Raw genomic sequence first — 13,261 nt, forward strand, 5'->3', positions numbered from 1 at the left:
ACCAGAATCTACTGGAGATTTCCTGGGAAGTGCTGTCACTTAAAACCACATGGTATGAAAACAGATACAAGTATACAAAGACATGCACAGATAGCCACCCTTCAAGAAATGAAGTGCAGTGTTTTGTTTTGTTTTTTTTTTTTAAATACGAAAATCATTGTTAGATGAATGAAAATACACGCTTAGTATCAAACCTTTGTTAGAAGTCTTAACGAACTTTCTATCTGAGAGGAGGATATGTCAGTAAAACATACTTTAAAGAAAACAAATCACAACTTTCCTCTCCCAAATAGGCAAGGCACGTCCAACAGAGACACAGCAGGGATCTTGGTGAGTATTTCTACATAATTTCTTTCCCTGCACAACAGAGTTATCATTGCAACATTACCAGCAGCCTAAATGAGCAACTACCATCTAGCTGTCAAACTAGGCAATCGCATCAGCTGAACTACTGCTGCCTGTTACTAGCTTCGTATACTTGACATTCTCAAGATGACAGAAGTTACTAACTTTGGTGATCCCTTCCAAAAGGGTAACAGAAAAGCAAAAGGACCTTTTAAACCAAGTCTCTAAAAGAAACAACCATCAGAAATAACTGACCTCATCAATACTTATAAATATCTAAAGGGCAGGTGTCAAGAGGATGGGGCCAGACTCTTTTCAGTGGTGCCCAGTGACAGCACAAGGGTCAATGGACACAAACTGAAACATGGGAAATTCCACCTCAACATGAGGTAAAACTTCTTTATTCTGAGGGTGACAGAGCACTGACACAGGCTGCCCAGAGAGGTTGTGGGGTCTCCGTCTCTGGAGATACTCAAAGCCCGCCTCGATGCGTTCCTGTGCAACCTGCTCTAGGTGACCCTGCTTTGGCAGGGGGGTTGGAGTAGATGATCTCCAGAGGTCCCTTCCAACCCCCACCATTCTGTGATACTGTGATCTTGGGACAAAAAGCAATTAGTAACCACCATACTTATTTCCTAATACAGAGCAGAAAAAAAGCTGGGAACAGCTGCTGATGTTCAGACCAGAACTGCTACCTTCAAGAAACTTCTCTTCATTTAAGCCTAAATAAAGCAAGGCGATTTGACCTTGGTTTACGGTGGGAAAGAAAGCATATAAAAATAGCAATTCACTCTTACAGAAGCGCACCAAACTTCCACCCTTTTCCTTTTCAGGTATTTTAAACGGACAACCCTTTAAAACATGCTTTACATTCTCAGTAGATGGAAATGAAGTAATGTCAAACTCCCTAAGAAAAAAAACCTTTGATCCATCAAACATACCACTGTAATTTGAAGTCAAATGGAACAGCAACAAGGGATAGCCAAAACACGTTATAAAACTGACAACAAAATGAGAGTTCAGTTGCTTTGCAACGACTGCTGTAAGATTAAGATGGACAAGGGCTCATTTGCCTGCTGCAGAGCTTAATTTGCTAACAAAGAGATGGGAATAGGGAAACTCTTCCCCCTACTTGTAAATACGAGGTGTATTCAGGAGAAAAAAAAAAGAAAAAAGGTATTAGATGTTTTTAGAAGCCTTTCAGCTACCACATTTTTAAGTTGTGACCTAACCACAAAGCCAACCAGGAAACTTCTCTAGCATAGGCACAGCATGCACTAACAGTCCTAGTATTAATCTCTGTTCACACTCTTAATTAGTAACTTAAAACCTTCACTAGTGTCAACCCCCAAAACAGGAGAGCTTTTTCAAAGCTGTTCTTTAAGGCTAGGTCTGAAAATTCACAGATAAAGACTGCAAGTTTGCTACACAGAATGCAAAATCCTCACCATTAGGTCATCCTTGAAGACAGAAACACAAACCCAAGCACATTCACAGAGTCACTAATAATAAAGAACTCAAATTCAGGCTCTAACGCAGCACTACGTTGCACTAGCAACCCTCATAATAAAGGCAGGAAAACATTACGGAAGAGAGGACGAAAAGGCTGGAACAGCCAGTGAGCTAAGCTGGCAAGCGCGCCGAGTCCCGGCTGTCAGCACATTACTCACCAATAAGAAATGTGGTGAGCAGAAAGCCTGCAAGCTCAAATTCTGTCATATTAGAATAATCAGGAATCAAGTCAGCAAGGAACAGAAAGTTATATGTGAAGGAAAAAAAAACCACAAATCAAACCCAGCACCAGAGATCATACATTGATCTTTGTGTTAAATGAACTCAGGATTTGCCTGTCAGCTAGCTCAAAGCTTTCATTAGTTGCTACGTTTTTAGAAGATATATAGATTATTCCCCTTTTTGTCTTATTAGAATAATGGTTTAAATGCATCAATAATAGTAGCAGTAAGCAGTGCCGGATTTCAGTTGACATCAACTGCAAGCACCAAAAACGTTTAGTTCCTAGCCTTGATTAATCATTTTCAGTTCATTCCTTATATAAATTTTCTATTAATCAACTTTTTGACAGAATCTATGTACTCTTTCATTTATCAAAGAAATCTGCAAATAACAATTCTCTCATACTCATTCTGTGGCCCAAACGACTTACCTAAAGAGTATACAAACTCAGAAGACTTATCAAAAAATTATGATCAAATGCAAGTGAAAAAAACCCAAACAAACACGGATGAAATTTCATTGTACAATAAAGAGTCTAGCTTGTTAGGTAAAACAGGAAATTCAAATCTTTCTGTTTACGCATACAAAAAATGTTATATACATATATATATATATACACACATGTAAGATATATAAAGTATATGTACTTACATATACCTACATAATCATAAAGCCAAGTTTATAATTTACAGAATGCATACAAAGTCATTCAGATTTATGTAAAAGTCTTTTAAGTTCTGAAAGCACTCAAGCCAAGATACATATCACTAACAGCTCTGCCCACACAGAAGCTCAGATGCTGGGCAAAGAATGGGGCTGGAAGGAGAGGAAAAGTGACCCTTGGGCAAAGACGCTTTGTCCCAAAACAACAACAGAATGCAGTTGCACAATCCTTAGTAAGGTACAACTGAAGCCTGCATTAGTTCAACTCAGTAAAAATGTAACAGTGCATTCCTCATGAACGTTAACAATTAGTAAGTGACTGGAAATGATATTTGATACTTCTGTTTAACACTAACTACGGAAATCTTTCAAGAAATATCCCACATACACTCCTTAGTACTGATGCATGTGAATGGCCAGGTGACAGCTCTGAGGGGCAGATTACCCTTCCAGCCTGGCTCTGGAAACGGACTTTGCTCTTACCCGTCAAAACTTTTGATGACTTTCTCCTTGACAGAGTTGCATATTCATCCCCTCCTCTCCCCTCAGTATCTGGGATGTTTGCTGAAGAGATCTACAGAACTAGAGGGACTAAAATTACTTCACAGAGACTCACGTTAGAATCTGAAAAGGATCCACAAAGAGAAGAACCTAAAAAACAGGTAGTGTGAAGTAATTGACTTCCTATTCACTTAGTGACTTCTGTTACAGTCTACCCTACAGTTGCAATTACCAAAATCCCATTACCTTAAATCCTGTCTGCATTTTTATTTCACAACTGACAACAAGAGAAGTGTAAGCTGTCGTTCGATATCCCCCACTTGATGAGCGGCAACTTGTTTAGCTGTGGTAACACTATCACTTTTCATATCCAAAGGATTAATCCCTCTTGTTGAATACTGTCTAGCAAAATGGCATTTAATTAAATAACTCTATGCTAACTTTCCTCTAGTGATCTTGAAATAAAACTGAGAATGCCATTTTCCAGTCTTCAAAGATCCTCACGGCTATCCATGAAATGTCAAAAGAACTACTGAGTGCTCTTTCCAGTATTAAAACCTCAGTAATGCTTCAAGGGCTCTGTATTAACTTCAGGCTTGAAATCAGCCCTTTCGCTGTGCAGCCTGCAGCAATCACATTCTTCAGAGAAGGCTAGTACCTATGCAGCAGGCAAGTACAGCACCCTGCGGTACCTCCACAGCACAAGTCACACCTGGCCATTTACTGTGCCTATGAATTAATGGCAACATTCTCATGAACGAGCAAGAAAAGGATCTGTCTAGTACAGGAACTTCATCTACACTTGCCTATAAACACACAGTGTTAAGCAGGTCAGAAATCAGCAGAAACTGTGGATAGTAACCACAGGGATAAATCCACTCAGAACATTCCTAGAACATGAAACCAAGTCTTTTCATTTTACAGCTAAAAATAGAATACTACCATTGTACACTGTCTCGAACAGCAAGAGGCAGCCATTATTGAAAATATTCTTTTTTGTTTTCTTGCACTGCAAGAATGTGTAACTTTGCGTCATTCTCCACACAGCGTGCACTTGATTAATAAGCTCATACCCAGTAGTGTAAAGAGAACCACACCCGTCGAAAGGATGCTTAATATCACCATGTCAAAGGTGGTCCTGATCCTTCAGCCTGAAAGCAGAAATTAAAAATTGAAGCTATGGATGTTCATCAGCTCCCAAACTGGTTGCTCTAGCCTAAGATACATTGATTTTAGGCAGCAGGACAGGCCAGGGATCCATCTATCAGGGCCAGAACATCTTCTCTGGCAACACCTGCCTGATGTTGATGCCGATGAAGACTCAGCTGAGCTCATTCTGCCAGCACAGCACACAGCTTCACCAAAAGCCGGTTCCTCTTGGTTACACTGCTTGCTCAGCTGAACAAGGTGAAAATACATATATAGGCTTAAAACCAAAAAACACTACTAGAAAAAAAGCACAATAATAAGCAACCTTCCTGCACCCAAAACCAAGCCTAGACTGTAGACTCAGATGAACTACAGATGATTAAACCAAGCATTTTACAAAGCCTGCATTAGCATGGTATCTCATGGGGGGGAGGGAGAGAATAAAGAAGTCTGTCTGATGGACCTTCATTCTTTCCATCTGCGAATATTCTAACCTTACACAAATCACGTTATTAAGCTCTGCCTTCAGGTTCAAAATGGATCAGAAACCAGCACCAAAACTGGTCCTAGTAAGGATAATCCGTTTTGATTATTACTGCAGAAACCATGACAGAGATAAAACAGTAGCAACTTATGCCAGTTGTGATGACAGAGTCACTCTCACACTCACCTCACATCCAAACACCACTATCTTTCACCACTGTTAGAAGCGTATGCAGGACGTTCCTCCTCAGCAACAACTAGTGTAAGGGGAGCATCCAAACAGTCCATTAGATAAGAATTTTTATAAAAGGACTTCCCTTTCTCCATACAAAGCAGCTCCTTTCCTAGGAATTTACATATCTCAGCCACAGACTAAACTAAATAGACCACTGAAGACCAAAAACAGAGCAGTGCCAGTTCACGCATAACACAATTATCATTGATATTTTTTTCCTGGCCATTCTGGTCTCTTGTTATGAAGTTACTTAGTTCATTGAACACTCTCCCAACAAGATCTGCTAAAAAGAAAACAAGCTCTATTCCATAATCTCTGCAAGTTCGATTTGCATCCAAGTAAAACACTGCAATGATCAAGAGGGATTTATTTTGGTGCAAGACAGCTGAAGACAGACAAATCATTACAGCAAATGATTTTTGAATGCACATGAAAATCAAAGTGAAGACATACAGGACGTACAATAGCCTAATCTGCAAGCCCCTCCTTAAAATCAAGCTCGTTTTGACATCTCTGCTGATGCTGTGCCAGCCAGTAACAGTACTATCTATCACTTCAGAAAAAATACATTTTACAAGAAACCTTATTTTCTAAACATGGTTTAAAAAACTTTTCCTGCAGCTTTATAACTATAAAGATTTTGTCTGATACTTAAACAAATCCCGTGTTTAAAATCCTCACGATTTGATGCTGATGTTTTAAGCCTCTCTGAAAAGGAAGGGGGGCTCCTCGCATGGGCTCCCACAACCTTGAATCCAAAGAACGCCCCATCCACCATTTTCTCTGCTGCGTCAAATCAACTTTGTACAGGGGCAGCTCAAGCACAGACTTAACACAGCTTAGAATGACACTCCAAATGCTCATTCGATGTGCTCCCGCTGATGCTCCAAACTACGTCCCCAGTCAGTAGTTGTGCATCAACGGGCAGCTCTCAACAATTGAGGGCAGCTCCAAGGCACTGTGCAACACCGCAGAAAAGCAAAAGGGAACAAAACGCCCTCCCAACAACCCCAGTCTAAGCACGAATGCCATCCTAACTACTTCTTTTATAGGACAGAGAGCATTGAAAAAGAAAGACAGACAAGTTTACTGCTCCAACTCTCCAAAGACCTGACTGGAAAAGCCACATGTATCCAAAAACTACTCAGGAGAGTCTCTTACACCGGAATCAGCCAGGACTAAGACCTGGAGGGCAGAGAGCTCTATCCTCCAGAGGAAAGGAGAGAGGTGTGTGTGCATTTGTGCGTGCTGCGGGCATAGCCAGGACAGAGATCAGAATATGGATGTGCGTTGAGGGGGGGGGGGGGACAGGAGATGGAAAAAGAACACGGATAGTGGAAAAAGAGGGCAGGCAGCAAAAGGCTGGATGGAAGAAAAGGCAAAAGGACTACAAACAACCCATAAACGTTCCTCTCGGCGACAGACTACAGGAAAAGGCACTCGAGCTACATGAGCCGAGCGACTCGGAGCCCTGTAGTCCGCTCCGGCAGGAGAGGCCAGGGCAGAGGGTGGAGGGGAGGGGGGCAGAGGCTCTCACCTCGCAGCCGCCGCGCCAGGCGCTTGGCCCAGGCCGCTCGGCGGGGCGCGGCGCCGTCGGCCGGTACCTGGTGGCGGCTCGGCCCCTCTGCCCCGCCGCGCCCCGCGGGGAGCCGCCGCTGCCGCCGCCCGCCGCCGCCCTGACCCACCGCACCGCTGCCCAACGACGACGAAGTGCCGGCCGCGGGGCTGCCCCACTCCACGTCCATCTCCAGCACCGGCCCCGCCGCCGCCGCCGCCGTCCCCTCCTCCTCGGGCTCGAAGCCCGGGTTGTCCCGGCTCCAGGCTTGCCGCGAGCAGGCAGAGAGCGGCGGCGACGGCGGGCAGGAGCCGGCCCGCGCCGCCTCGCCCAGCCGCTCCAGCTCCAGCTGCTCCCGTCCGCGCCGGCAGCCTCCGCGGCCCGCCATCAGCTCGCCGCCGCCCGGGGCGGAGCGCCGCCGCCTCCGCCCCTTCCCCGCCCTCCGGCGCCGGCCCGGAAAGCCCGGGGTACGGAGGGAGATGTAGTTGCCCTCCCTCCACATCCCCTCGGAGAGAGGCGTGGCCGTTAGGCTTGAAGCCCCGAGCCGAGCCGAGCCGTGAGGCGGGAAGCCCTGAGGCGGGAAGCCCTGAGGCGGTAGCGGTGCAGGGGCCGGCGCCGGGTATTTCAGGCCAGCTCGCTGCTCACCCTCGGCAAAAGCGGAAGGAGGCCCCGCGAAGGGGTTTTAACCACTTAATAAATTGCCGGGGGAGCCGCTATTTAGCATAATTTTAAGGAGAAGAGGTATTAAAGCTTCTCATGCAGCCCGAAAGCTTCCCCCGCTGCCCCAGTCTGGCAAACAGTAATGCAGCCCGCAGGTCTTGGGTTTTGTGTTTTTATTTAAATCCAGTTACAGCAAAATACAGGCTGGCAGTACAGAGAGCAGCATGCCAGAGAGGTAACGCTCATTCTGTGCCTCCGACAGCCTTCGCCTCGCTTCCCCATGCCTCTGCCGCCTGCATCCCGCGAGGCCGGCACAACGCAGATGGCTGGCACTGCTGGCGGCCGAGGGGAGGCCACTGGGTAAAGAAGCTGCCCCAAGCCCGAAAAGTCACCACGCGCTCTACATTTACAAACAGTTACCCGAAATGAAGCTACTCCCCCCTCCCCTTAGGTAGGAATTGAAAAAGAAGGGAAACATTACATTTGTCTCCCTTTAAAGGGTGACTTCGTTATTTTCAACGCTGTGATGATCTTGAGCATCCTCGGCACTCTCCAATGTTTGATTGCTGTTATCGTCGGGGATCTCAGCTGAAACACGAACCTGACTCTCCCTGCTTTCCATGCTCTGGTGGCTATCCCCTCTGATACTAGCCTTGCTATCATGTCCTTCCGCCTCATGGCTGTCGAATTTCTGCCGGCTGTCGTTTTCCACGCTCCGATAACGCTGCTGGCTGTCCAGCTCACTGCTGTCCTGCTCGTGGCTCTTGTCAGGCCATTCCCTGCTGATGGCATGCTTCTCCAGGGAGCGGCGGGCAGCAGAATCCTCCCGGGACAGCCCTGCTTGCTGGCTGTCTGCATCAAGGGCGCTGTCATCATCCTCGGTGGCATCATACACAATGAACTGTGTTAGAAAGGAAAAGAAGAAAGAGCCATTGTCACTCCTGAGGAACTGATCTGTCAACAGATGCTGCCATACTGCACCAAAGCAAGCTGCGTGGGCTGCAGGGACACTCAAAGCCTGCATGATATATCTCTGCCTGGAGACACTGTGGTCTTTTATGGAGTTACATGAACTTTTCACATTACAAGAAACTCAAGTTTGATCCTTGCCTCAGATTTCATGTGTGCAAGTACATCATGATAGTGCAAACTGCAGTATTGCGTAGCTTGCAGCAGCGTGCTATGCTCCCGCCTTGGCACATCCACAGCCCTCTGGCCATAGATACCCCCTGATTTGCTTTTCTCTCTCCAGAGAAAGGAAATACATTCCTTCATTTATGCCTGCCTTCCCCCCACCAATAAAATAACATCTCAATTTTCCCATAAAATAACATCTCCATTTTCATGTTCACTACCCTTTTCCAAAAACCTGGGTACCCACTGCTCAGCGCTATTCACCTTTTTTGCAGCTTTGCGGAGCTTGCTAGACTTCACCATTGCGGCTTTTGCCCTCATCCTGTAGGCCACGCTGTCGCCTCTGCCAGCGTTGTCTCCCCGGGTAAAAGGGAAAGGAGGGAAGGGTACTGTTACTGGAATGTCTGTGGGAAAACTCGTGACAACCTCATCGGATTCATCCGTGTCATTGGAGTCGTTATCGTCATCGTCATCATCCACATCTTCATGGCTCTTGCTTGACACATCAGGGAAGTGCTGGAAAACATTGATTATGCATCAGGCAAATGAACATATATGTGAGATGTGCAGACTGGTATCTGTCCTGCTGATCCAGGGCTTATGCACTGCTGAGGAGCTACATGCATGAATTGCTCTGAAATTGCCTCACCCCGCCTGAAGCTTTGTTTCATTTAGGGAGAGATGTGACCACAAGAACTGCATTTGATTGCGGAAAATAAATGCTGCTACACACCGGCTGCCCGGCAGCATTCAGCTGACATTTTGCTGTTTAAAACACTTACCGGTTGTACTGGGTCATCCACGCTTTCTTCTGAAGAGTAGAGAGTCTGAAAATAACATACAACTCACTATTAGCACACAAAGCCATGTACAGTAGAGCTGATCAGCATATTGGCTATTCGTTAAGCACTTAATCCTAATCTTGGCATTGAGAGATGCTCTTTCTTTTCCAGTTAGTTGCCCATACCTGCTGAGGTGACGCCAGGTCATTCTGTGGGTGCTGCAGCCTCTCCCAAAACTGAGAATTCCCATGGTGGTGGTGATGATGATGATATCTGTGTGAGTGATGGCCTCTGTGGTCCTTCAAGAGAGAAAAAAATAATGTATGTGTGTGTGTGTGTGTGTGTTGTAATCCACAAAGGAGCATGCAGGAGCAGGCAAAGCTGCCTGCCTCACAACCTCTGTTTTCAGGCAGATGTGGCATCTGCAATACACACTCCTTTTGTACAGGATGTGTCCTCAGCAATTAATTGCAGCAGGAAGAGGACTCAGAACAAGCCGTCATCCCAGATGAACATTATATCCAAACAATATAATACAGAAGATGTCCCTCTCACACTGGCAGAGCTGGGGAAGTTCCGATCAGTTTCTCCAGCTCATTTTTTTCGAGTGAAATTTGGAGTTTTATCTCCTGTCCATCGTTTCTGCTAATCTCAGGTCCTTTTCCCAAGAGTGATTTATCTCCCCCATCAGGAAAACTCTAAACTAAATGCAGTAGCTGATTCTCAGAGCAAAGAATTGATTTGGCATGGGGAGGAGTTGGCGATGGAGAATAAATCAAATAGCTATATACAAGACTAATAGCATTCATCACACCACTCCAAGAAATCATGGGAATTGGATTAAAGTGCTCCTCCAACACCAAATATTGTCATCTGCTCCCCACTAATGAATGTGGGTTATAGTAGTTGTGCCATGCTACAGTCCTTTAATCTTTTTAACTGACAGTTTACACGTTTTTCATTAAGAAAAAAGGTTTCTAGTCCTGATTCAGAGATTCAGCTAACAAAAATCAGGACGCCTAACGTAGCAAAAGTCTACTGACATCAGTGGCTCTCTGCTTTGGCTACCTGAGAAACTGGCTCATAACAGCCAGGTGAGAACATGTTCTGCAAGCAGCTACAATCATAAAACAAGTATCGGACAATGTGTATTAGAGAAAAGAATAATAAAAAATAATTTATTAAAGAAAATGAATAGAAAGACAAAAGGAGCTTACATATTTTTCTTCAGAGCTGGCAGAAATGGCATGCTGCTTGGATTTACTCACCTTGAAGGAAGAAAAGAGACAAAGCATTTGTCAGTATTAATTTCTTGCTAATATGCACAGAAAATATGCAAGCGATTGTAATATGCATTTGTGATTTACTCACTGGCCATGCAGCGGTGATGCTGATAAGGCATAAACACAGAATTTCCACCTTCATTGTGAGGTTTTACCTAGAAAATATTTTGCAACAGTGAGTCAACAAGGTAAAATACCACAAAAATGCCATAGGCTTTTTCTTTCTCCTGGGTGCTTCACCGTGCCGAGACCAGCTCTCTGCTAAGTATTCAACCTGCCCATGCCAATCTTTTTCCTCTATCGTCCATCACCACCCGACACCCAGCTGGTTTTGTAATGACTTAGCAACTCAAAAGCTTCATGAATTTTAAAACCCGGTACTGAGAAGTGCTGAGCAGTAGTGTGAGTAGCCACACTGAGAAGGCAAGCGGATTCCTTCTGTCATCTACTAACTTGCACTGGCAAAGGAAAAGCTTTGTGAAAAACTGAGTGCTGTAAAATCAGCTTTGGTTTATCTTTATTCATTTAATATCGTTTTGTCAGAAGAGACAGGACAAGACAAACTCAGCTTGGATTCTCTTTTCAGTTATTTTAAAACTAGTTTTCAGGGTTATTAACTGGAGTCACTGTGAGTAAATTCAGTTTATATGAACATAAACTGCTTTTATTGATAGACCTTTATTTCCCCCTCCAGAAGTTTGAACAGAATAACCCATGTTTCCGTGCAAGAGATGAAGTGAAATATCTGCTCACATTGTAGCGTTAGCAATTTAATAAATGAGTGATTCCTGCTGAAATTAGGAGAGTGCTGAGCTACAGTAAATTTTGGTGCTGACAGACCAATTCCCAAGGTAAGGAACATCCCGGAGAAATTAAACTGATTTATTAATGAACAAGAGGCATTTAAAACTTCACTAAATCATAGCAGGAAAGAAAGGCTACTAAGACTACATTTAAAATACATTAGTACAGCTGGCCCTGAGACAGGACGCTCTGTTAGGGGTATTGCAATTTCAAGAGTTACACAGAGAAGGGCGCGTGTCCCATCCGTTCAGTAGGGCGCAGCACAAACTGCAAGCCTGCCAGGAGAAACAGGGACACTGCCAGGCAGTGGTTACACGAGGGAGGAAGCTTTCTGTGTTCAAGGACCAGCTTTGAGTTTCCAGCGCTTGGGTTTATAGTAACCTACTCCCAACGTCTATCAGGACAAAGGTTTAAAATTGTGATTGTCTGTAATACCTTGCATCGCAAAAGCAACCTTGCTCCTGTAAAAGCAAACCTTTTTCCACAGGGAAACATCAAACATCCCTGTCTAGTGAAGCAGTTTTCAAAGATCTCCTGCCCAATGCTTCCTTGACTAAAGCTGCAGACAGAATGGTACATGTCAAGTAAAAAAGTAAAAAATTACCTTTTTCTGGTGCTGGAAGAGTCAGCTGCAACAAGAACGCTCTTAGTGATCCCAGCAGCAGCTCCAGCCAGTTGGCTACCAGCAGCTCTGGCTTTCTCCCTTCGTCCCCTGACTGCCTGACATCTCCGACCTCGGGGAATTTAAACCCTGTCCCAGCCATGGCCACCAATCCCTGTGTGGCGGAAAAAGATGAGGTCATGAGGCTCCTGGCCACCATCCTGCCCACGTTCTCCTACACTTCCTCTTTGGCTTTGTGGCTTTTGAAGCAAACAAAAGCTACTCTATGGTTAAAACATTACTTATGGGCAAGATCATTAACCAGCAGGTCTGTTGAATGCACAGCATTTGGTATCGTGTAGGAGGACTTCAGGGCACGTCTGTCCTCCTTTTGTGAAAAGGCAGAGCCCAGTTTCCCAGAAACCTTCCATGCCCTGTTCTGTAGGGGGTAAGAATACGTAATGTGCGCAGGAAGAAAGAGATCTGAATACAAAACTCCCTAAAAAGGGGTTAATGCTTCCGCAAAGTGTAGATTTGCTCTCCAGGGTATGTATGTTGCAACAGGAATCACAAAGACGGGGTGCAGAACATGGCCTTTTGCCTTTTTGGTCTGAACTGATTCAAAAATATATCTAATATTAGTTTGTCTCAATAAGCATTCTGCATCCAGAAACTTGTTTGTAAAGGTACACAAGAGCCACTGATAGGCTAATTAAACAGGGTTTGTGCAACATCATCAGAAATTCTCACTCCTTTTCCATTATTCAGTTGTACTTGGGTCCTTCCTAGTTTCATTCACTCTCTCAGGTTGTTCGGTTGAATCACCTGCTACAGCTGTCTTCTGCACCAAACCTGCTCCAGAACCCTTTTCAGGGACCAGGTGCCAGATATTTTTCAAGCTAAAAAAAAAAGGAAAAGGGGAAAAAAACCCCCACCAGTTGTAGCTCCAGTATGAGGAGTGCCATGATTAGCATTGGGAAGCATCGTGGAATGAAATCCCATGTCTGCTACAGAGCAGTGCATCAGCCCTGCTGATGGGCAACAGATCTGTTGTTGCAGCGCTTCACTTGGACAGCCGTAGCTTTGGATAGATTCTGCCTCATCTGTGATGTGCTATAAGACTCTCAGACCGTTTTCCATTCTGTGTTTCTTTAAAATGACAATGAGGTGTCATTCAAACACAGGAAAACATTCCAAATAGCCCTTTTAGGAGGCAGAATGTTTATAACTGTTTATAACTAAGCGGTTATCTTTCTCCTCTTTTCTGACACCCAACTAATGTTTGATGTGTTCTTAGTCAAGCAGCAACAAAACAGACACCTTGCTGTCCCA

At 44.7% G+C, this 13,261-nt stretch overlaps 2 protein-coding genes across 7 annotated transcripts in view; both read right to left on the reverse strand.

Moving 5' to 3' along the window:
* Positions 1 to 7,182, reverse strand: part of PKD2 (polycystin 2, transient receptor potential cation channel) — a 37,541-nt gene extending 30,359 nt beyond the window's left edge. For 5 of the 6 annotated variants that reach the window (XR_008466530.1, XR_008466529.1, XM_054202091.1 and 2 more), the window contains exon 1: positions 6,648 to 7,182. Coding sequence is in view for 3 of the 6 variants with exons in the window: in XM_054202091.1 (XP_054058066.1) it covers positions 6,648 to 7,167 (520 nt within the window). In the remaining 3 variants the exon portion in view is untranslated. Of the gene's footprint in view, positions 1 to 2,730; positions 6,553 to 6,647 lie in introns of those variants that run through there. The other variant, XM_054202092.1, reaches the window with a different exon arrangement.
* Positions 7,183 to 7,451: 269 nt separating this feature from the next.
* Positions 7,452 to 12,065, reverse strand: SPP1 (secreted phosphoprotein 1). The gene is made up of 7 exons (XM_054202105.1): positions 11,933 to 12,065; positions 10,613 to 10,679; positions 10,459 to 10,509; positions 9,427 to 9,540; positions 9,242 to 9,286; positions 8,724 to 8,975; positions 7,452 to 8,226 (listed from the first exon to the last, which is right to left on the reverse strand). The coding sequence occupies exons 2-7, from the start codon at positions 10,664 to 10,666 to the stop codon at positions 7,819 to 7,821; spliced, it is 924 nt and encodes a 307-aa protein (XP_054058080.1). The 5' UTR covers positions 10,667 to 10,679; positions 11,933 to 12,065; the 3' UTR covers positions 7,452 to 7,818.
* Between the last annotated feature and the right edge of the window lie 1,196 nt (positions 12,066 to 13,261).

Source organism: Rissa tridactyla, chromosome 5 (genome assembly GCF_028500815.1).
Source record: "Rissa tridactyla isolate bRisTri1 chromosome 5, bRisTri1.patW.cur.20221130, whole genome shotgun sequence".
Lineage (NCBI taxonomy): Eukaryota > Metazoa > Chordata > Aves > Charadriiformes > Laridae > Rissa > Rissa tridactyla.